The sequence below is a fragment of the Microcaecilia unicolor genome, chromosome 2, assembly GCF_901765095.1.
Source record: "Microcaecilia unicolor chromosome 2, aMicUni1.1, whole genome shotgun sequence".
In the NCBI taxonomy this organism is placed as follows: domain Eukaryota; kingdom Metazoa; phylum Chordata; class Amphibia; order Gymnophiona; family Siphonopidae; genus Microcaecilia; species Microcaecilia unicolor.
The window spans coordinates 294,735,202-294,758,743 of record NC_044032.1 but is presented as its reverse complement, the minus strand read 5'-3'; the positions used below and the strand labels follow the sequence as shown (position 1 = coordinate 294,758,743).

The 23,542-nt window shown below is 44.0% G+C and overlaps 1 protein-coding gene across 7 annotated transcripts in view; it reads right to left on the bottom strand.

The window, feature by feature from the left end:
• The window catches only part of NFIB (nuclear factor I B), a 547,227-nt gene that overhangs the window by 47,511 nt on the left and 476,174 nt on the right, over nucleotides 1–23,542 (bottom strand). For 6 of the 7 annotated variants that reach the window (XM_030194287.1, XM_030194283.1, XM_030194285.1 and 3 more), the window contains one exon: nucleotides 6,682–6,770. The exons of the other annotated variant lie outside the window; for it this stretch is intronic. In XM_030194287.1, coding sequence (XP_030050147.1) covers nucleotides 6,682–6,770 — 89 coding nt within the window. The remainder of the gene's footprint in view (nucleotides 1–6,681; nucleotides 6,771–23,542) is intronic. 7 annotated transcript variants of the gene reach the window in all.

The window sequence follows — 23,542 nt, the reverse complement described above, 5'->3', positions numbered from 1 at the left end:
ATTTTTTGAAAATGCATGTATATCAAAATTATGAATTCTGCAATTGCTTAACACATGATTGACTTTTAATATTGGTTCAACAGTTTTCAATGTAAGATATAAAGAGTGCTGACTGCATGAATTTTCCTCCTTGAAATATTACATCAGGTTCTGATTTCTCCTTGTATTAACAGACAAACCAACTGCAAAGAATCACCTCTCTGTTGCTTTGAACTTTAGGATTCTTTGGTATAGATGGAGGGATCAAAGCTAGGAAAGCAAATTCCAAAAAACTAATAACTTTCTCCGTGTCCCCAGAAACAGTATCAGTTTTTTTCAGCCATGCCTCAAAACAAATACTGTAGATGGAAGGAAAAACAGGTAGGTACATGAACGAAGGTCTGAACCCTGCATGTGTTCTGTGTAGAAGCCTCTGAGGTGTCTTTTCCATGCTGCTGTAAGAATGCAAAGCTAATCTTTCTAGAAGGAAGGTCATTTACTTCCTGTGCTAGCTCTGACATGGATGTTCCCTAACAGCTAGGAAGAAGAGACTGCAATCTCTGCCAAAAAGATATCTGGAGGTGGAGGGGAGTATGTGTTGTGGAGAATGTAATATGAACTGGTGCACTCTAAGGACTGAATGAAACCACTGTATTATCCCTTGAGACTATTTAATGTTTCATGCGAAAGGGGATGAAGAAATTCTTCATTCACACACCCCTGGCTTCTTCCACCTGAATTTTTTTTTTTAGCATGTTCCCCACTTCCAAATTTTTATTCATTTACACAGTTAAGTCTAAGAAGTGCATGTGAATTACTAGAATTAAAAACAGTATTAAAATGAAGATGATCTGTTTACACAATGTTGAACGTTGTCATCTTAACTGTGAAGTTTATTATTTACAAGGCTTGCTGTACTTATAACATTAATGGAAAGAAAGCTCACAATGGAGCTGTAACCTTTTCTGGCTTCTGTTCTAAGGTGAGAGCCCCCAGGTTCCTGTTGCAGCTCAGGGGTCAGGAATTATATGGTACAGTGGGATGTGTGAAATAGCCCTGAGATGGCTTCCCAATGCATGATGCTCTTCCAACAATATCATTGGTTCCACTAAGTTACAGAATTATTCCATATTTTAGTGATCACATTTAGATCAATGAGGGTTGGCTTGCCTGCACCTCTTTTTGATGAAATTATCCTGCAGATTTCTTCTCATCTTTTGTGCTCCAATAATGACAAGTTGTTATCAATTCCCCCTCCATCACAAGCATGATGGGTCTCTGCACTAAGCACTAAGTTACTCCAAAGGAACTGTACACAGTAAAGGGAAGAGAGTGCATGACCAAGAAAGAATTTGGGGTGATAGTGGCTGATGATCTCAGTAGCAAAACAATGTGATAAGGTAAAGACCATCGGAGGGAGGGGAGGAAGAGGGGGAAGTAGGTGGTATTCCAGGTACCACAGAGAGAAACACAACCAGCAGATGACAGGAGGTAATAATGGCCAATAAGTGAATACAAGGCTAACACAGGAGTTCTTCACTCTATATCGCGGTCTGTCCACCCTGACAGGCGAGCTTGGTTTTCACAGATTTTCCCCATTCATTTTGGGAGATATTGGACATAAATACAATTCTAAACAAATTACATTTAGACCCTGACCCCTAAGGCAGGCGTTTTTTAATGCCGAAACACGGCCCGTGTCGGGTCACTTGTCAATAAAATACTCCTGTTGTTCCAGTCTTGAAGGCCCAGTGTTGCTTTTTTTTGTTTGTGTACTTTCTATGTATGCTGTTTACCCTCTCTGTTTGGTTTGTACAATCCAGATAGCATCAGGACATTCTGGAGTAGAGTTGGAACTTATCCGGGATAAGTTCTGAAGGTCAGGCTATGTCCAGATGTTCAGCACTAGAATTCATGTACTGGCCGGCAATGAATATCCAGGTATAACTTTCAAGTGCACAACTGGTGTTTAAAAACAATACTCACCAAGGACTTTAAATATCGGGCAGTCCATTTTTACAGTTTTACCCAATAGGATTAACTGATCTCTTTCTTCAGTTAAACTACACCTATTAGCCCATCTTGCAGATTTAAATCCTTTCCCTGATTCAGCCAAACTCCTTTGTGTCTTTATATCTGTCTCTTAACTAGATTGTAAGCTCCATAAAGCAAGTTCTTATTCTTCTGTGCATTTGTACAGTGCTGCATACATCTTGCAGTGCTATTGAGGTGTTTCATAGTTGGAGGAGGAGGCGGAGGAGACAGTGGTGTCACTCCTCTGCTTCCAGTCGTGTTCACCCTCACAATTCCCACCCTTTCTCTCCCTCTCTCTATAGGTCTTCCTTACTGTATATTCTATTTCTCTTTTTCTCTTCCTGCTCTGCTTGTTCAACCTCCCCAACCCAAGTACTTCTTCTATCCCTCCCTGTCCTCATCCCACATGCCTAGATACACAAACGTATGTACATTCATCCTTTCCTAGCTCCTATTTCATACAGAGCATCATCCCTAGAGAATGACCCGGGGACGGGGGCCCATGGTAACCGAGGGGATGGGGACGGGGACAGAGCTCGCAGGGACGGGGTGGGAACAGATCCCATGGGGACAGAGCCGACGATGGGGACAAAGTTTGTCCCTGTGTCATTTTCTACTTTGAAGTCTGTTGATGAACTGGACTGTTATTTATGTTTGAGTGATGCAGACAACGTTATTTTGATTTTTTGGAAAAATAAGCAAACGTGTTGGCCACAACTAGCAAAATTTGCATGGGGTATCCTATACATCCTGCTACCAGCACATCTTCTTAGAAGACATATTTGATTGCAGGAAGGACTGTGGAAGACAGGAGAGATAGACTGAATCCTGAGATTGTTGATGACTTATTCATCTACAGAATAAAAAACCATAGGGCACATTTCTCCCCTCTAGGGCATACAGAACAGGTTGCATTTTGTGCCCCTGGACATTTTAACAGGGTGGATTAGGATTCCTTGGGATAGTATATCAGCTATTGTTGGGGTTGGAAGGATAGAGGGTGATGGTGTGGTGGGGAGAGGGTTATTATAGTTTCTCATTGTTATTATTGTTTTCTATTTGTAATTTATAAACAACAGTTGCTAGGCATATTGTTGCTTTTTATACTTTAATAAAAAGATTTAAATATAAAATTATGTGTTCGAGGCTTCTGCAGATGATGACAGGGTCCATGGGGACGGGGTAGGGATGGGGATAGAACCTGCAGGAACAGGGCAGGGATGGAGACATGGACTGCAGGGATGGGGCGGGGATGGAGACAGAACCTGCGGGGATGGGGTGGGGATGGAGGCAGAACCCATGGGGCCTGTGTCAATCTCTAGTCATCCCTCAGGCTCCTTTCACACATACGCTATCCCCTAAACCTTCTCTCATTCCTCCACTCTACTATCGCATACCTCCCTCACCCCAAAGCCCTTTTCACTCTAAATCCCCCTACTGCAGTCTTCAATGCCTACCCTCACCCTCACCTCCTCTGCTACTCAGACCTTCACAGCTATTTAGAAACAGAAGAAACTCTGTGCTCCCTGTATTCAAAGCAGCAGATGAGGCTGGAGCCCAAGGTTTGCTCACTCTCTCCCTCTTCCAGAACCTGATCAATTCAAAGGGGAATGCTCATGAGAGGAAGCTGTAAGCCCTTCACAACTCAATGGCTGCTTACTGAACTCAGTTTGGCCCCTGGTCTACTGCAGTGATTCTACAGGGGATCAGCAAATTCTGCAGGAAGAGCCAAATTCTGAAACTCTTATGTTACCACGGAAGCCTTGGAGACTAGGGGCAGTACCATAGGCTCCTTTGACTGTAATTACATCCAACTGGAGAGGGTGGTTCCATGCTCTCTGTTTATTCCTCCTAACATCAAAAAAAAAAAAGATTTGAAACAAGAAAAGAAATTGAATCAGTCCAGAAGTATTTTAGTATGAGTTTTTTTTTTAATGTAATTGTTTTTTATTTGGGATACCTGGATGTTTCAGATGTACTAAGCAGGTTAGCAAGCATAATAATGTTTCTGGGCCCTTGGGGAAAACATGGTAACTATGTACATTGGCCGCTGCGTGAGAGTAAACAAAGCATAAGAGCTAAAGCTCGCAGATGTCTGTCTTTCAAATCTATGCAACAGTGCTGTTTTTAGCACGGTCTAAGTTGCAGCCATGTTATTTTAACAAGTATGTTAAGATGATCTTGAACTATACCAATTTTTCAGCATAATATTCACAGCCTCTGGCTTCCTGCAGCTGATTTTTTTCAAAATCTGCAGCAATTATGCAGACAATCTACTTCTGTCTCGCTTCCCTATATTGATCCCTTCATTCAAACTCCGCATACCCTTCGCCACCCCTACTCTCTCACATTCCCATTTGATCTTCTTACTCTTTTCCCATAGCAACTCTGATCCCCTCACTCACTCACTCTCACCCCTCAATGCTCTTATACCCCACAACTCTTTCAGTCCCCTCACTTACTCTCCTTTGTCTCCATGCCATACTCAGTCACTTTTCCCTTACACCTATCTACTCATTGCCACCTCAATACCCAATCAATCTCCCTCTCCTTACCCTTTCCATCCCCAGAGAACCTCTTACGTATCCCCCATCCCCAGAAAAGCTCATTCTTCCTTCTTGCCATCTCTTGCCCTGAACCCTTCACTCACCCTCACAGACACAGAAAGAGGACACCACTGTCAGCTTGGCATCTCAGACCTTATCCTTCCGAGCGTCACTACTCTGAGCCACTATATCCTTTGGCAATTTTATAGGAAACATGGAATTCCAAGGGAAGGGTTGGACTTTGCAGATCTTCCCAGTTCCCGTAGCTGCAAAATGCAGGAGGCTGGAGGTCCTAATAACATTGATATATGAAACCTAATCTATAGACTTCATAAATCATGAGTCTTTATTGACCTGTGTTTCCTTTCCATATTCCATGAAAATCTATCTAATCAATTGCAAGGCACCTAAATCAAGGTTTGGTGTTGTTCAAGTCTACTGTACTGCACAGTTACCAAAACAGAAAAACTATAACAGCTAGACAGAAGGCAAATTGTTTAAAAGACTGTTCTGGAGTTTATATGAGGAGTAAAATCAAAATTCACTGAGTAATAATAGCAAAAAGACTTTTCTTGGGAGAGGATCAGGGAGTGCAATGTTACAGTAAGGATAAATCTGAACAAGGATGTTTGACTTTGCCTCGTGAACTCACCTCCCAGGCATCATCATAAAACTACAGAACCTGCAGCAAATACTCATCAGACACCATCCTGGAACCACATTTAATACAAAATCATTTAATGCAAAACTGGGAGGGACTTTCAAAGGGAAGCAACAGAAAAAAAGGAATAATCTATACTGAAAAGGTTCTGGGGCGTTATTGATTGTTTTTCTCCTGAGTTTGTGGTCTGGAAATTTATTATGTTTTAAATCTGGTCTTTCTACATCAATATTTATAAATTAGTCAGACAAAGATGATTTAGAGACAACTAAATCAAGATGTCATCAAGTATGTCATCTGAGCTTTTGAACCAGGGAAGCCCCATAAGAAATTAAGATGTTGAATATTTCTACCTATAAATTGTAGGTTTGTTACACAATTCCTACTTGATTCTAACTATAATTCAATAATTATGCTAAAAAAAAAAACCTCCTATCAAAACTGTTTTCAGTATAGCAGCAGATGCCTTACATAGTGTAGATAATGCATGTAACTAGATGTCAATAAGATTTCCAGATAGTCTTGTTAGAAAAGCTAGGCTAAGCCAGTCCTGGTTTCGACCCACGCTATGTATGAGCCTGTGGCCCTCCATGTCATATTGAAAGCAAGACTGCAAGTACATCTGTATGTTTTTGGAAAACTTTTCTTACCCCAGGATTATAAGATAATGCTTACAGTTCTGCAGTCTACAGATTTCATGCCATGCAGTTTGTTTGTTTGTTTCTTTCTTTCTTTCTTTCTTTCTTCTCATTAACAGACAGCCCTGTTTACTACCTATTCCTGTCTTTCTTACATGCAAAGAGAGAAACAAAATATAACTTTTTAATCAGTTATGAACTTTAAAAATGCTACTTGAAGATATAACACAGGGTATACTTTTTTCTTAGCTTCCTTACCACATTTCTAATTGATTCAGAAATTAGTTAGTCAGTTAGTTAAGTTGTTTGTTAGTTAATGACTGCTCCTATGGAGAGACAAATGATCTAGTCAAGATAAAGGCCTAAAGATTGTGGGACCTGCTACACACCACACATTCACTTTCTAGCATAAGTAGATTCTCTCTAACCTCTATAATAAACATGTGGCATTTAAAATGCAAAGGCCCAAAACAGACAAAGCTTTAAGTTTGTAAAACAACCTTGATGTTTCGCAGAGGCTGGAGCCTGCAGTTCCTTTAGATTATAAACTCTACACATTTGACAGTAACTGTCTGCTGTAGCCTACATAACTAGAAGATCCAGAACCTTCAATTTATATCCAGAGATACACTTGAACTCTGCAAAAGCACATGGATGTGTTTCTAGGAGATATTGTACAGATATGTTTTCTTTAACTTTGAGATTTATCTCAAAATGAAACAAAACCTTTTCTCTGGGGAAAGATAAAACAGATATTGCAACTCAAATGTAATTTCTACAATTTATAGATGGAGTGTAGGGTTGGAAATAATTAAAATGTTACCTTTGCCAAGTAATTCCCAATGTATCCTCACTGGCACTGGGGTATAAATGCCTGCCGTTTTGATTCATGGTCCAGTCACAAATCCTCAGCTGTCAATTGAAACCTAGCAGTCAGATATGGATCGAGCAGTACTACACGTTTTCTTTTTAGTATTTAAATGAACACATGCAACGCCCACAAATCTTTCCAAGAGGCAACTTAATCTAAGAATCAAAGTTCCTCCTGATTATTTTTTTTAATTTGTTTTTGTTTTAAGGCTTTTTTAATGTGCTTTGTAATTAATGAAAGCAAATGAGAGTAACTTAGCATTTAAGCACATAACAATTAGCTATTAATAAAGTACAAACTGAGCTGTAATAAAAGAAAATGTTAATAGTGAATAATAATGTCAATAGTGCAATAGTTTAGAAAGTAAATCAAAACTGGTTTCTTAAGGGTTCTATTCAATGTACCATATTGTCTATAGGACGGAAAAGAGCAGATCAATACGACTTGGAGGCATGCATTTGTGAAACTTAGAAGACATGCAGTTCATAGAGGGGGGGGGGGGGGTAAAAGTGTTTCCAAAATATTCAATGCACTGCAGCTCTACTTCCATTAGTTTGCAAAGGAAAGGAATTTCAGAGCAGAACCTTTACCAGTTTAGTGATACTGAAAAGCAATCCAATGTGATAAGCCAAGCTTACTCTGGATTTCGAACAGGTTGCTTCCAATCTTTTATTGCATCTGATCCAAATGTGAAATACTTCCCAGATCTCCAAAGGCCAAGCACTGCCCTATATCAATTGTTTCAGTAACTTCACTCAACCCTGTTTATTAGCTGGCCTCCTGCACTAGCAGAATTTGTTGAAAAAGTGCAGCACTCTTTAATATGTTTTGAGTAAAAATACATCTCACAATTGTGGGGGCAAATACATGACATTTGTGATTTTTATCTATTTGCCTTGCTGTCCTATTAATGAGTTATGTTAGGCAAGTAAACTGCTTTCCATAGAAAATGAAATATAGTCTACTCTATAGTCAGTGTTTTCTTGTAGGTTTCATTTTTAAGGGAAATGTGAGTGTTACGGAGATAGAGACATAGATAAACAGGGAGATCTGTGTCAGACAAGATTATTTGCTACACACAGTTGGCTATTTTGCAGAAAGAATGCCAACTTGCATGCTATGAATTCCATTCTCATCTGACTGATAGTTGCTGGATGTGTGGAGAGTAATTCTAGAACAGGGGGTCTAGGATAAGAGGGTAAGCAGGTGACTATTTGAAGCCTCTGCTACAGGGGGCTATTTTTCTTTATAAAATACTTGCTCAAGTGACAGTAAACATGCAGACATTTAGAATGCTATCACTTATACAAACCCTATAGCTGGTGTAAATGCCCACATCTAGACATTAGCCAGAATGTGTGTAAATGAAAGTATTCCATAATTTACACACATATTTGTGTTTCACCCAGGGGCGTAGCTGGGTGGGGTCACGGGGGCATGGGCCTCCGCAGATTTAGCCCGCCCTGCTTTCACCCCCCCACCCACCGCCAACCCTCACCCGCCACATTCAACCCTCCCCTGCCTCCGTCAGGTACCTTTGCTGGCAGTGGTCCCCAACCCCCGCCAGTTGAAGTCCTCTTCAGCACCGGTCTCCGGTTCGTTGCTGATCTAGATTCTGTTTCTGTGAGTCCTGACATCCTGCACATAGGAACGTGCAGGACGTCAGGACTCACAGAAACAGAATCCAGATCAGCGAACGCGCCTGACTGGGAGACCAGCGCTGAAGGGGACTTCGGCTGGTGGGGGTTAGGGACCTCCGCCAGCAAAGATACCTGGCGGTGGCGGGTTGGCGGCGGGTCGAAAGGTACGGGGAGGGGCAGTGGCGCCAAGGGGGGGCAAAAGTGGCGGAGGGTGGCAGCGGGAGAGGGCTAAAATATGCCCCATCACCTTGGGCTCTAGACCCCCCTCCCGCCGAAGTCTGGCTATGCCCCTGGTTTCACCCATGCGTTCCCAAACTTCTTCCATGTGCACACCCACTGGCAAAGTATACACCATCAAGATATGGAAGGGAATTCAATAAATGGCTCCTAAAATTTGTCACTGAAGAAACTGAGTGCTAAGTGCTATTCTATACAGGGAGCGCATGCTTTATACAACAGCATTTGGCATGGATCCGGCACCTAACGGCCTGCTAAAAAATAGTGTAAATGCCGGCACCCAACTTAGACGAACTTTGGGCAAATTCTGTAAATCCATGCACAAGTATTTGGAATGCCCCTGACACGCCTCTGGCCACACCCCCTTTTCAGATACACATGATTGAAGTTAGGCTCTGTGCTTTACAGAATAACGTATAGCGAGATGTGCCTGCAAATATTTAAGACTGTCAATTAACATCAATAATTGATTGTTAGCACCCAATTACTGATGTTTCTGAGCTCATTAGTCAATTAATTTGTGCATGCACCTCTGATGTGTGCACAAAGTTGGGTGCGGAAATTTGAGTATGATATTTTGAATCTGAGGGATGGTGTGTACTTTTCTGCTAGTCAGGATGCTATGAGAGCCACCTACATGTACGTAAGTGACTAGAATGCTGCCATTTATGCTCTTGATATCTAAAACTAGGTGGCTCCTTATAGACTGGCCCTCTTTCTTTCTAAAACCCCTGGAGGACTTTTCTTTAGTCAGCTGACTGTGTGCAACAAGGAGGTTTGATTGACAGGAGACAGCATCACGTGACAAGGCTGATGCCGTTTACATCCAAGGAAGTTTAATTGGTTCCCTAAGCAGCAGCTGCCATGTTGATCCACTCACAATACATTACTTTGTATGGCAGAAAGCTCCGCCTACTGGCTTCAGGCCAAGCATGCTGCCATCCTCTCCTGTTAATTAAACCTCCTTTGTGTGCAAGAATGCCATGTTGAGTATCAGTACACATTTTGGCATTTTTCTTCCCATGTGATTAACATAATAGGCGTAGATTTCACCGAGCACAAATAACTTCAACAGTTGTTATCATAGGCGTAGACTGGGGGGGGCGAGGGGGGGGGCAATGCCCCCCCAAACGACGATGACGTGGACTGGCGCTAGAATGAAAAAAAAACAAAAAAACAAGCAGGCACGCGCTCGTCTCCGTCCTCTTCGCTGCTTCCCTGCCCTCTCTGTCTGCGTCCCGCCTTCCTCTGATGTCATTTCCTTTTGGGTGGGACGCAGACAGAGAGGGCAGGGAAGCAGCGAAGCAGACGGAGACGAGCGTGTCTATAATCTACCCCCTCTCTTCCTACCCTCCGGCGCAGGCAGCACCAATCTTCTCTAAGTCTTTCTTGTTCCTGGCAGCGGTAGCGACGTACACGCTGCCTTCAGCTCTGCCCCGAAGCCTTCTCTTCAAGTTCCTGTTCCCGCATAGGTGGGAACAGGAACTTGAAGAGAAGGCTTCCGGGGCAGACCGAAGGCAGCGTGTACGTCGCTACCGCTGCCAGGAACACAGAAAGGCTGAAGAAGACTGCTGCCTGCACCGGAGGGAGGGAGGAAGAGAGGGGGTAAACGGAGTCACGATCCTGGACCTCGCGGGGGGGGAGGGGGGCAGCAGAGGGAAGATGAATGGGACTGGGAGGGTGGAGAGCAGAGGGAAGGAGTAAGAGATGGATGGGACTGGGAGGGGTGGGTGGGGAGCAGAGGGAAGGACCAGGAATTGGATTGGACTGGACTGGGAAAGGAGGTCAGAGGGAAGGAGCAGGAGATGGATGGGACTGGGAGGGGTGGGAAGCAGAGGGAAGGACCAGGAATTGGATTGGACTGGACTGGGAAAGGAGGTCAGAGGGAAGGAGCAAGAGATGGATGGGACTGGGAGGGGTGGGTGGGGAGCAGAGGGAAGGACCAGGAATTGGATTGGACTGGACTGGGAAAGGAGGTCAGAGGGAAGGAGCAGGAGATGGATGGGACTGGGAGGGGTGGGAAGCAGAGGGAAGGAGCAAGATATGGATGGGACTGGGAGGGGTGGGTGGGTGGGTGGGGAGCAGAGGGAAGGAGTAAGAGATGGATGGGACTGGGAGGGGTGGGTGGGGAGCAGAGGGAAGGACCAGGAATTGGATGGGACTGGACTGGGAAAGGAGGTCAGAGGGAAGGAGCAGGAGATGGATGGGACTGGGAGGGGTGGGAAGCAGAGGGAAGGACCAGGAATTGGATTGGACTGGACTGGGAAAGGAGGTCAGAGGGAAGGAGCAAGAGATGGATGGGACTGGGAGGGGTGGGTGGGGAGCAGAGGGAAGGACCAGGAATTGGATTGGACTGGACTGGGAAAGGAGGTCAGAGGGAAGGAGCAGGAGATGGATGGGACTGGGAGGGGTGGGAAGCAGAGGGAAGGAGCAAGAGATGGATGGGACTGGGAGGGGTGGGTGGGTGGGTGGGGAGCAGAGGGAAGGAGTAAGAGATGGATGGGACTGGGAGGGGTGGGTGGGGAGCAGAGGGAAGGACCAGGAATTGGATTGGACTGGACTGGGAAAGGAGGTCAGAGGGAAGGAGCAGGAGATGGATGGGACTGGGAGGGGTGGGAAGCAGAGGGAAGGACCAGGAATTGGATTGGACTGGACTGGGAAAGGAGGTCAGAGGGAAGGAGCAAGAGATGGATGGGACTGGGAGGGGTGGGTGGGGAGCAGAGGGAAGGACCAGGAATTGGATTGGACTGGACTGGGAAAGGAGGTCAGAGAGAAGGAGCAGGATATGGATGGGACTGGGAGGGGTGGGAAACAGAGGGAAGGAGGAAGAGATGGATGGGACTGGGAGGGGTGGGTGGGTGAGTGGGGAGCAGAGGGAAGGACCAGGAATTGGATTGGACTGGGAAAGGAGGTGAGCAGAGGGAAGGAGCAAGAGATGGATGGGACTGCGAGGGGTGGGGAGCAGAGGGATGGACCAGGAGATGGATGGGATTTGGAGAGGTCAGGCACAGCAGAGGGAAGGAGCAAGAGATGGATGGGATGGAGGGATGGTGAGCAGAGGGAAGGAACAGAAGATGGATGGGACTGCGAGGGGTGGGGAGCAGAGGGATGGACCAGGAGATGGATGGGATTTGGAGAGGTCAGGCACAGCAGAGGGAAGGAGCAAGAGATGGATGGGACGGAGGGATGGTGAGCAGAGGGAAGGAACAGAAGATGGATGGGACTGGGAGGGGTGGGGAGCAGCGGGAAGGAGCAAGAGATGGATGGGACTGCGAGGGGTGGGGAGCAGAGGGATGGACCAGGAGATGGATGGGATTTGGAGAGGTCAGGCACAGCAGAGGGAAGGAGCAAGAGATGGATGGGACGGAGGGATGGTGAGCAGAGGGAAGGAACAGAAGATGGATGGGACTGCGAGGGGTGGGGAGCAGAGGGATGGACCAGGAGATGGATGGGACTGCGAGGGGTGGGGAGCAGAGGGATGGACCAGGAGATGGATTGGACTGGACTGGGAAAGGAGGTCAGAGGGAAGGAGCAGGAGATGGATGGGACTGGGAGGGGTGGGAAGCAGAGGGAAGGACCAGGAATTGGATTGGACTGGACGGGGAAAGGAGGTCAGAGGGAAGGAGCAAGAGATGGATGGGACTGGGAGGGGGGGGTGGGGAGCAGAGGGAAGGACCAGGAATTGGATTGGACTGGACTGGGAAAGGAGGTCAGAGGGAAGGAGCAGGAGATGGATGGGACTGGGAGGGGTGGGAAGCAGAGGGAAGGAGCAAGAGATGGATGGGACTGGGAGGGGTGGGTGGGTGGGTGGGGAGCAGAGGGAAGGAGTAAGAGATGGATGGGACTGGGAGGGGTGGGTGGGGAGCAGAGGGAAGGACCAGGAATTGGATTGGACTGGACTGGGAAAGGAGGTCAGAGGGAAGGAGCAGGAGATGGATGGGACTGGGAGGGGTGGGAAGCAGAGGGAAGGACCAGGAATTGGATTGGACTGGACTGGGAAAGGAGGTCAGAGGGAAGGAGCAAGAGATGGATGGGACTGGGAGGGGTGGGTGGGGAGCAGAGGGAAGGACCAGGAATTGGATTGGACTGGACTGGGAAAGGAGGTCAGAGGGAAGGAGCAGGAGATGGATGGGACTGGGAGGGGTGGGAAGCAGAGGGAAGGCGCAAGAGATGGATGGGACTGGGAGGGGTGGGTGGGTGGGTGGGGAGCAGAGGGAAGGAGTAAGAGATGGATGGGACTGGGAGGGGTGGGTGGGGAGCAGAGGGAAGGACCAGGAATTGGATTGGACTGGGAAAGGAGGTGAGCAGAGGGAAGGAGCAAGAGATGGATGGGACTGCGAGGGGTGGGGATCAGAGGGATGGACCAGGAGATGGATGGGATTTGGAGAGGTCAGGCACAGCAGAGGGAAGGAGCAAGAGATGGATGGGACGGAGGGATGGTGAGCAGAGGGAAGGAACAGAAGATGGATGGGACTGCGAGGGGTGGGGAGCAGAGGGATGGACCAGGAGATGGATGGGATTTGGAGAGGTCAGGCACAGCAGAGGGAAGGAGCAAGAGATGGATGGGACGGAGGGATGGTGAGCAGAGGGAAGGAACAGAAGATGGATGGGACTGGGAGGGGTGGTGAGCAGCGGGAAGGAGCAAGAGATGGTTGGGACTGGGAGGGGTGGGGAGCAGAGGGAAGGAGCAAGAGATGGATGGGACTGGGAGGGTGGGGAGCAGAGGGAAGCCTACTGGAAAGAAGACACTGCATAAAACAGAAGACACTGGGATCAAAGCGAATAGAAAAACTAAATGATCAGACAACAAAGGTAAATAAAAGTTTATTTTATTCATAATTTATTAATTGAAATGTGTCAGCTTTTTGAAATGTGCATCTGTGATATTTTGCCTGTAAATTTCATTTCCTTCCTCCATATTAGCATATTCATTTGCATATGTATATATGCAAATGATATGCTAATATGCTCCGCCCATTCTTTGCCCCCCCAAATGAAACAGTCAAACTACGCCTATGGTTGTTATCCTTTAAAAATATTACAGGCTGTCCCCCTTATTCCATAAAAGGTCGCTTACATTTACACGCTGATTGCATGTGTACATTTATAGAATACTAGAGTACACTTACCCACCTAAATAGCAGTATTGCACCTAATTATTGTTCTGCAATTCCATGCTGATATTGCATAGTATGGAACTGTTAGAAGGATGTTCATAGGGAAGAAGCATAGGGTGGGCACAGGCAACTCTGACATTTATGTGGTCAACTTACAGCATTTAGGCGCAAGCCATAAACCTGTCTTAAATGTTCAGATGTACATTTTGCCACACTGATGCCAGCTTTATACTAGTATTCTATAAGGAAATATGCATGCACAAGGATCCTTATAGAATAGGATCAGTATCCACATTATCCAGCCACCTAAATGGAGGTGCTCTGTTACAGAATTGTCTCTGCTGTGTATTTTTTAAGACCTTTGTGATAGCACAGAGACATTAAAGCTGCACTCCATACCCCTGTCTCTACCCTATACACCCACCTGCTGACAAGTTGGAGCAGGTATGCAATAATCCGAGCTAGTCTGAGCCCTTCCTGTCCAGACTCACCTCCACTTTGGACTTTCATGATGATGACCCTGGCAAAAATCTATGCTGTGCTCCTCAGAAAACAAAATCGTTTGCCTCCTCCCTCAAAATCTTTACACCCTTTTGCATTCTTTTCATAGTTGGTTATTAATAATAACTATGGGGTCGATATTCAAAACAATTTAACTGGCCAGAAATGACTCCTGACTGGTTAAATTGCTTTTTCAGGACTAACTGCTAATTTTCAGTGGCACTTAACCGGTTAGTAAGTCTGCAAATGAGTGGTTACTACCTATCTCAAAACCAGCTAATTGGGGGGGGGGGGGCATTCCGGGGGTGGAGTCAGCACTTGACCAGTTAAAAGTCGATATTCAGCACTTAACCAGCCAGGTTAACTGCATAAATAGGACCACATAAAAATCAGTCCTATCTTTATGTAGTAACTGCTTTTAGTGGGAAAGTGCGGGATACAAATGTAATAAATAAATAATAAATAAACTGATAGCTGGTTAAGTGGTGATAATTGCACTTGACTGGCTATGGTGCAGCTAGCTTTGTAAACCCAGAAGTTCAATGCCAAAGCTCGGACTTGGGCCAAAATTGAATTCACGGTCATAATGCTGGTGGCAGTCAGCAGAACACTGAGCACCGCCAGCTAAATATCGACCCCTGAAATGAATACTTTCATGTGGCACTTACCCCCGATTCGATATCTGGGCACCTGCATTTATGCATTGCTTGTGCATGTAAATTTAGAGAATACTAGCACTTTGGTAGGTAAGTGTACACTTACACACAAGTACAAGCAGGGCAACTAATTGCTGTTCTATAAGGACATGAAGAAGTGGCATAGGGCCAGATTTTATAAATGGCACTTTAAAAAACCACGCTTAGCACTATTCTATAAACTTCACCTAAAGTTAGGTGCGGTTTATAGAACATGCATAGCACCCATCCCCACGACTACAATTTAGGTGTGACCATTTATGCCAACTAAAACCTGGTCTAAATGGCCACGCCTAACTTAGGCGCAGATCAGACATATTCTATAGCTGTGTACATACTTTTTAGGAATGCCAATGACCCGTCCATGCCACTCCTATGGCCACACCCCTTTTGAGATCCATGCATTAGAATTTATCTGCACCACTTTTACAGAATACACTTAGAAAGTTGTGCGTGCAAATTCTAATCAGTGCCAATAATTGCTTGTTATTGCCCAATTATCAGCACCAATTGGCTTGGTAATCAATGAAGTTGAGCGTGCATTTTGGCTACACTGCCAAATTTGCGCACACAACTTTAGTCGCCATATATAGAATCCGGACCATAGTGTGTAACTACAAAGGGCCATTCACATGGATGGAGCACGAAAGGGGAATGGGTAGGACTCCCACTTATGTGCATAACAGACAGACTACTGGTGTAACTGCAGGTGTGTAAATGTAGAGCATATCAAAGTTAGGTTACGCTACCTTTCTGTAAGGCAGAGTTGTCCGACCTCAGCCCTCGCCAGGTTGGGGTTTCAGAATTTCCACAATGAATGTTCATGACATCTGTTTGCATACAATGGATGCAATGCATGCAAATAGATCTCATGCATATTCATTGCTCTTTATTATTTATCACAAATATCAAAACCTTTAAACCCCTGAGAATTGTAGTACTCCATACGCATGCGTCGGCGTTTTCGCTGGGGCATGGCCGCATGGAAGTACTGTGAGTTCCTGTCTGCCCGATATCCATGAATGAGGTGGAATCAACAACTGTAAGTTGGGAAATGTTATGCTGTGAGTGTGAGAATAGGAGATACATTTGCATTATGGTGGTTAATGTGTTTTAGGAATCCGACCCCTGATGACGCTCTTGTAGCGAAACACAGACTGTGTAGGGTACGGGAAACTGTGTGTGATGAAGGGTTGATTTGTGAAGATTTGCTTGAAGGATCCAGATGTTACAATTGAATACCTGCCAAACTACAGAGAAGTCTGTCGATTTTGATTTTGAACAGTCAAACGTGGAGTTGAGGAGAATGCTCCGTAAGTAGTAACGAGAACAGTAATAACAGTGTGGGCTGATAATATGGACAATCAGTGAAACTACTTTAAGGAAATTTTTTGAAAGAACTTTTAATTGAAACAAGAGTTTACTGCTATGGTTTAATATTGCAGGCAGACATATGCAACGTATTAGATAGGTTTATTTATTTTTTATTTTATTTATTGCATTTGTATCCTACATTCCCCCACCTAATTGCAGACTCAATGTTTGGTCTAAGGTTTGGATGAATGTGGGTTTGTGTATATCTGGTTTATTTTTGACATATGATTTTAAAAGGTTTTGATATTTGTGATATATAATAAAGTGCAATTAAAAAAATATTTGATATATGGTTGAGTATTGACATACAGAGTACTGCTATTAATATATTTTACCCAGTCTAGTGATTTATGCATATTCATTGGGGAAATCCTGAAAACCTGACTAGACTGTGGCCCTCAAGGTCGGACCCCCCCTGCTATAAGGAAATGCGGGTGCCCTAATGCTGTTATAGACTAGGCTCTCACTGCACAACATCAGGGCTAAAGCTACACTGTGGAAACCAATCCTGCCGCTGTTCCTTGTGACCCTGGGTAAATCACTTAGGGGCCATTTTACAGAGCGGCAGTAAACCCAACGCGGGTTTACTGCATGCTAATCTGGAGCTACCTCTGGCCCAACATGGGCACTGGCAGTAGTTCCAGCCCCATCGTGTGCCATTTCCTACGCTGGGGGAAAATAGGGCTGTATTTTTTAGCGCAGTGCTAACCTGGCAGTAATCGGGCAGCACTACGTGCTACCCAGTTACTGCTGGGTTAGTGTGGAAGCCTTTACCACCACCTCAATGGATGGCAATAAGTGCTCCACCTCACATGGCCACATGATAAGAGCAATCTTACTGCATAACCATGGTTAATTTCTGACTTTTTTACTCGCTGTGGTAAAAAGTGCCACAGTGGTCATTCCATGTCAAGTGGTCTGGTGGTCCCTGCGCGACCATCACGGATTTCGATGAAATTTTCTGTGAACATTCATACATGTCCCCAATGAACATTGGTAAAGTTTTATATTCGCCAATGCAATACTTGCTGAGATATAGTAATCTGTTTGACCCCATACTGCAGCCTTCGCACAGGGACCACCAGACCACTTGACATGGAATGACCAAAATGGCCCTTGCCACTAGCGCAGGGCCCTTTTTACCGAAGCTTGGTAAAAGGACCTCTTAGCCCTCCATTTCCTCAGGTAGAATTCAAAGTGCCTTTTACTAAAGTGCATTAAGCGGTTAGGGGTCCTTTTACTAAGCTGCGGTAAGTGCTAGTGCATGATAACCGCTGGTTAGGAAGGCTTAACAAACGTCCAACAGTAAATTTGCAATCTGTGCCCATAAACTACACACTAATAAATTATTTTTATTTCTCTGAAAAAGGGGATGGTGTCGGGAGGGGGCGGAGAGTGGGCATGACAGCATGAACCAGTCAATTCAGCTACATTATCACACACTAACTGTGATTTTCTTGCTGGGTGCTTCGCCTTTACCTGCTCCTTCGATGAGATAAGGTAGACAGACACTGCCCAGTAACTTTCTCTCCCCTGCTACTCATAAGGACATGGGGAGGTGGGGGGGGGGGGGGGGGGGGAGCGAGATCCCTATTATCAAGTGGGAAAATGTTTTCATAATTTGGCATAAACCAAGTGATGCTCAATGTAATAAAAAAATAGACATTCATATTAAAATGTATATAAGTTTAATACTAAATGTTAATGTTATATTGCACTATTGATAAGCCTGACAAATATATGGAAATGTTTCATAACCAGCGCAATAAAAAATGTGCTCTCTCTGTTTAGTGCATAAACTCCTAAGTGATAAAGAAATTCTAAGCAATTATAAAGAATATCCGCCACTTAGAGCTTGTGGTTTTGTTATGGCTGTGTTTAACAATATGGATCCTTCTCAAGTAGACACATTTTATTGTAAAAGTTTATATTTATATCTATCTATCTATATCTATCTATATACATATTTTTTTTCTTTGAAGTGAATAACATTTTTCACGTTTGTGGTCATTCCTAGCCCATAATATATTCTCCTTCAAGACTAGAAAAAGACAGGTAACTTGTTGATAAAATGATAACAGGCAACAGAAGGCAGAAAGCACAATACTTTTGACTTTTTACTTTCTAGAGTAACAAGTTGTTGTATCTTCCTTTAAATGTGTTTCCTTCAGTTAGTGTATATGAGTGGTGACCTTTATTCCATTTACATACCACTCTTACGGTCATGTAAGTTGGTTTTACATGATAAGATGTACAATATGAGCAGTCTGAAAGCTGATAGTTGGTCTCCTGGCTTTATGGAGACGTTTTACTTGAAACTGGTTTTCAGAATCCACTTCTCTTCTTACTGCTGACCCCTTTCTGTCAAGTTAAAATCTCATCTTTCAGAAGGTTTGAAAGTGTTACCAGTGCTCTCAGGGGCCCTTTTACTAAGAGGTGGTAAGCCTACTGCGGGCTTACAACACACCAATTTGGAGTTACTGCTGGCCCAACGCATGCGCCGGCGGTATTTCCAAGCCCAGCATGCTGCATTTCGATGGTAGCGGAAATATTAAAAAAATATTTCCACAGGGGGTTACCCGGTGGTAATTGGGCAGTCCCTCGTGCTACCTGGTTATCGCCAGCTTAGAATGGGAGCCCTCAATGGGTGGTGTGGTAAGAGCTCCCCCCCCCCCTCACATGGCCATGCAGTAAGAGCAATTTTATTGCATGACCATGTCTTTTTTTTCAATCTCAACACGCAGCAAAAATGTCACACACACCGCCCCCCCCACCGCTACCACAGAGCCCTTTTTTACTGCAGCATAAAAGGGCCCCGAAGTTTGGCTTATGCTTCTGGATAATTAAATGGTTAGTTTTAAAGTTATGAGATAAAACATGCATCCTGAGCACCCATGCCTCTAGACCCCAGTACAGGCATGCTAACCAAAGCAACGATCTTCAAAGCAAATCACATGAGCAGTACATAAAGAAGAAAGAAGACCAGATTTTAATACCAGCTTGCTATTTTAGGGAAGACTAACAGACCAAAATATTGACCTTCCTGGAAGAAATTTATGGCATGCGTGAACACATACTGTGCAATATGGTGGCCAAGAGTGGGCTTCTGGCTTACATAAATTATTAACAACTTGTTGGTGGTTCACAGTATGGCCAAACCTGCAAACCTTCAATGCATGCTCCCTTCCTGGAAAGCCCAACCCTGGAGATTCTGCTAGCATCAGCATTCCAGGAGGAAAATGAATTAAGATAATCAGAATCAATAGAATAGAATGGATCATTTATAACTTTGGGGACTTTCCTATTTAGTGGTGTCAGCATGATGTGAACAGAATAAGAATGAGGAGCACTATGATTCTCCCACAGTATAGTACTGACACTGACATCCACTTATGTGTCACACAGTTGATTATCACACTAATTGAATGTATTCATTATCAAGATTGCTTTTTTTTTTTTTAATTTTGATCATTTCTGAAGTGCTCTGTAGTTATCATTTTTACATGGGCCACTCATGAATGCTCTCTTCATGCTACCCTACTGCTACCAAATTAGTCATTTTGTAGTCTTCCCCTCTCTTGGAAACCTCTCATAAGACATTTCTTAGCAAAGACAAGAGTATTGAAGGCCTCAAAGCATAGTTCATTAGTTCATCACACCACCACCACAAATTTTAAAAGCAAAGTGAAAAAAATTTAACTTTTGGCTCAGTTAATTGCAAAGTGAAATTTTCACCAGGAATGGGAAATAAAGCAATAAACCTGAAGACAGTAGTCTATGACAAGTGGTTAATAACATTTATACTGGTTATAACAGATTTAATGCTGCAACTTGGTAAACATTGGCATTTTGTAATACATGTAACCTAAGTTATCAAGAGAAATCCCCTGTTACATTCCTGCAGAATAAAATATATCCTGATAAAGCTGACCCATACGTGTTCAATAGTAAAGCATGTTGCATTGATTTTTGGCTTTGGATAGTGGTCTAACTTGACCTTATTATCAGCACAATTAGCATGAGAATGTCATTAGGCCTGCACTACCTGGCATTCTGAGGCACAGGGACAGAACTACAGATTAACCCCTCCTTCAGAGCTATCCTGTGACAAATAACACATATGTTGGCAAATCTTTCACTAGATTTACATTGGGGATCGGGTATCAGGTCAGGTTCCATGTAGGATCGCTGTTGGGCATCTTTATTACTGTTCACTGTGTTACTCTAATTAGTACACGTAAATATATTACTCCCACGGTTCATGAATGTGATTCTGTGTTATACCCTAACCATTTTCAACCACAATTTATAGGATCTCTGCACACAATAGAGTAATGGATTCTTTTATGGGAAGTTATCCTGAGCTATCAGTCTGTAGAAAGGCTATTTATGAGATATAGCTGCAAACTATCCATTTTTCATGATATTTACAGAGGGTGCTAAAATTTATGTCAGCTATTTATTTTTTTTTTTCAGAAAAATAAAAAGCACTCAACAATGCAAGTCAATATATCTCATAACCGAAGAGGATAAATCTTTATGAATGCTCCTTCCAAGAAAGTAAAGAATGCTACCTGTAATGATATTGATTTTGAAGGGGTCAGTGTATATTAAAAAGTATACTTGGCTAATACCACCAACATTCCAATTTAGAAACTCTCCTAGCTCATATAAAATGATTGATGGTTTTTCTTTCATGTACCCCCTTGATTTTCTATTTCATTCATCATGGGCTGCTTTAAAACAAATGCATTTAGAACCTGCCACCAGAAGAGTGGCCTCTTTTCAATCTTTGTAAAGTAATCAAAGGACATAGTAAATCAATCTCATTCCTGTCTCACCAAGGGATAACCTTTACACTACCAAAGTAAGTTAAGCAATTTCTAGGGACAGTTTCCCCTTTCTTGGCTGGGTAATTAACATGCAAAGATTAACATTTTTGCAATCTTCTACATGTTAAAATTGACGAGGGGCAACTCCGGCAATTATGTTGGTCTGTATGCTCAGATTTTTCTGCACGATTCAAAATATTTGCTATTTTTTTAAGGATAGTGTTTGGTACAATTAAATTGCAATAGCGCTAGGTATTCACAAGATAATGATTTACATCAGAAATCATAGCCCAGACAGAAAGAAGTATACATACCAGCTGCCATTTTAACATGGTGCTGTTACACCATGAATATCAGACTTGATCCAGTGTAACTAAATACGTTTTACTTTGGAATGTACAATGTTTAGGTCACAGGGATAGTTTTATGTGTGAATAGAGCATGCAATTTTGAAAGGAATGTGCGCAGATGGTTTCATTTACAATTTACAGTTTTTATGTTAGAAATTACCGATATTCAGTAATCATGCATTAAATGGACCTAAATTGATCTATTCCACAATTGGTGGTATATCAAGCTTTAATAAACCACATAAACTATAAACCATAAATTATTTTGTTTCTTTTCAAATTAGGGTAAGCGACAAACTCAAATATGCTGACAATCCGCTGCCCACATTGCTTTTAAAATATTTGCAGGCTTATTTTCGAAAGAGAAGGGCGCCCATCTTTCGACACAAATCGGGAGATGGGCGTCCTTCTCCCAGGGTCGCCAAATCGGCATAATCGAAAGCATCCTTAACTGCTTTCTGTCGCGGGGACGACCAAAGTTCACGGGGGCGTGTTGGAAGCATAGCGAAGGCGGGACTGGGGCGTGCCTAACACACGGGCATCCTCGACCAATAATGGAAAAAAGAAGGGCGTCCCTGACGAGCACTTGGCCGACTTTACTTGGTCCATTTTTTTCTTAGGACCAAGCCTCAAAAAGGTGCCCGACTGACAGATGATCACCGGAGGGAATTGGGGATGACCTCCCCTTACTCCCTCAGTGGTCACTAACCCCCTCCCACCCTAAAAAAAAACTTCAAAACACTTTTTTGCCAGCCTCTATGCCAGCCTCAAATGTCATACCCAGCTCCATGACAGCAGTATGCAAGTCCCTGGAGCAGTTTTAGTGGGTGTAGTGCATTTCAGGCAGGCTGACCAAGGCCCACCCCCCCCCCCCCCCACACACCTTTTGCACTTGTGGTAGTAAATGTGAGCCCTTCAAAACCTACCAGAAACCCACTGTACCCACATGTAGGCGCCCCCATCACCCCTTAGGGCTATGGTAGTGTTGTACAGTTGTGGGTAGGGGGTTTTGGGAGGCTCAGCACCCAAGGTAAGGGAGCTATGCAACTGGGAGCAATTTCTGAAGTCCACTGCAGTGCCCTCTAGGGTGCCCGGTTGGTGTCTTGGCATGTCAGGGGGACCAGTGCACTACAAATGCTGGTTCCTCCCATGGCCAAATGGCTTGGATTTGGTAGTTTCTGAGATGGGCGTCCTCGGTTTCCATTATCGCCAAAAATCGGGGACGACCATCTCTAAGGTCGACCTAATTTTGCGATTTGGGCGTCCCAGGCCGTATTATTGAAATGACAGTTGGACGCCCATCTTGTTTTAATAATATGGGTTTCCCCACCCTTTTGCCGGGACGTCCTGCGAGGACATCCTCAGGAAAACGGACGCCCCTTTTGATTATGCCCCTCTAAGTGTACTGGACAAACAAGACCTATAGTTGTTTAAATTCTGTACACCGGGAAAGGAAGGGAAAGGAGGATATACATAGCTGCTGTTTGTATCTTTTCAGATTCAGTTGCGTGACAAATTTGTCAAGCAACATGATGTATTCAAGAACAAAAGTGAATGAAATTTTTGAAAACTGCCTCTGGGTGCCCCCATATGTGGTAGGAATTTTCTTTCTAAAAATTTTAAAATTTCAACTTTCAGCACAGGAAACTGAGGGGCTGGTTATGTTGGTTAAAGCCAGCAATGTCATAGATTTGTTCTGTTCCGATTTCTCAGCATGGCTCTGACCTGTGTTGCACCCTATTGCTCTGGTCCCTGGCCTGTCTTGAACAAGGAACATCAGTAATGCCAGTCCGTGCAGTGGCTTTGCAACAGAGACAGATGCCAGGCAGGGACTAGGTGTAGAAATGTCAAGTTCTTTTCATTTGCAATGTCATAATAGACACAATCCTGGGTCCCTACAATGAAAATTAAAGCTCTAACCTATCTCGTCATGCCCTTTCCTAAATGTATTTTTTTTTTTAAAAAAGTAGCAGGATATTACAGCTGAAATCCCACAAATAACATCTCTGCAAGCTATTTGTAATAATTTAAAAAAAAAAGTTCCAAATCTATAAATCCCTGCTCAAG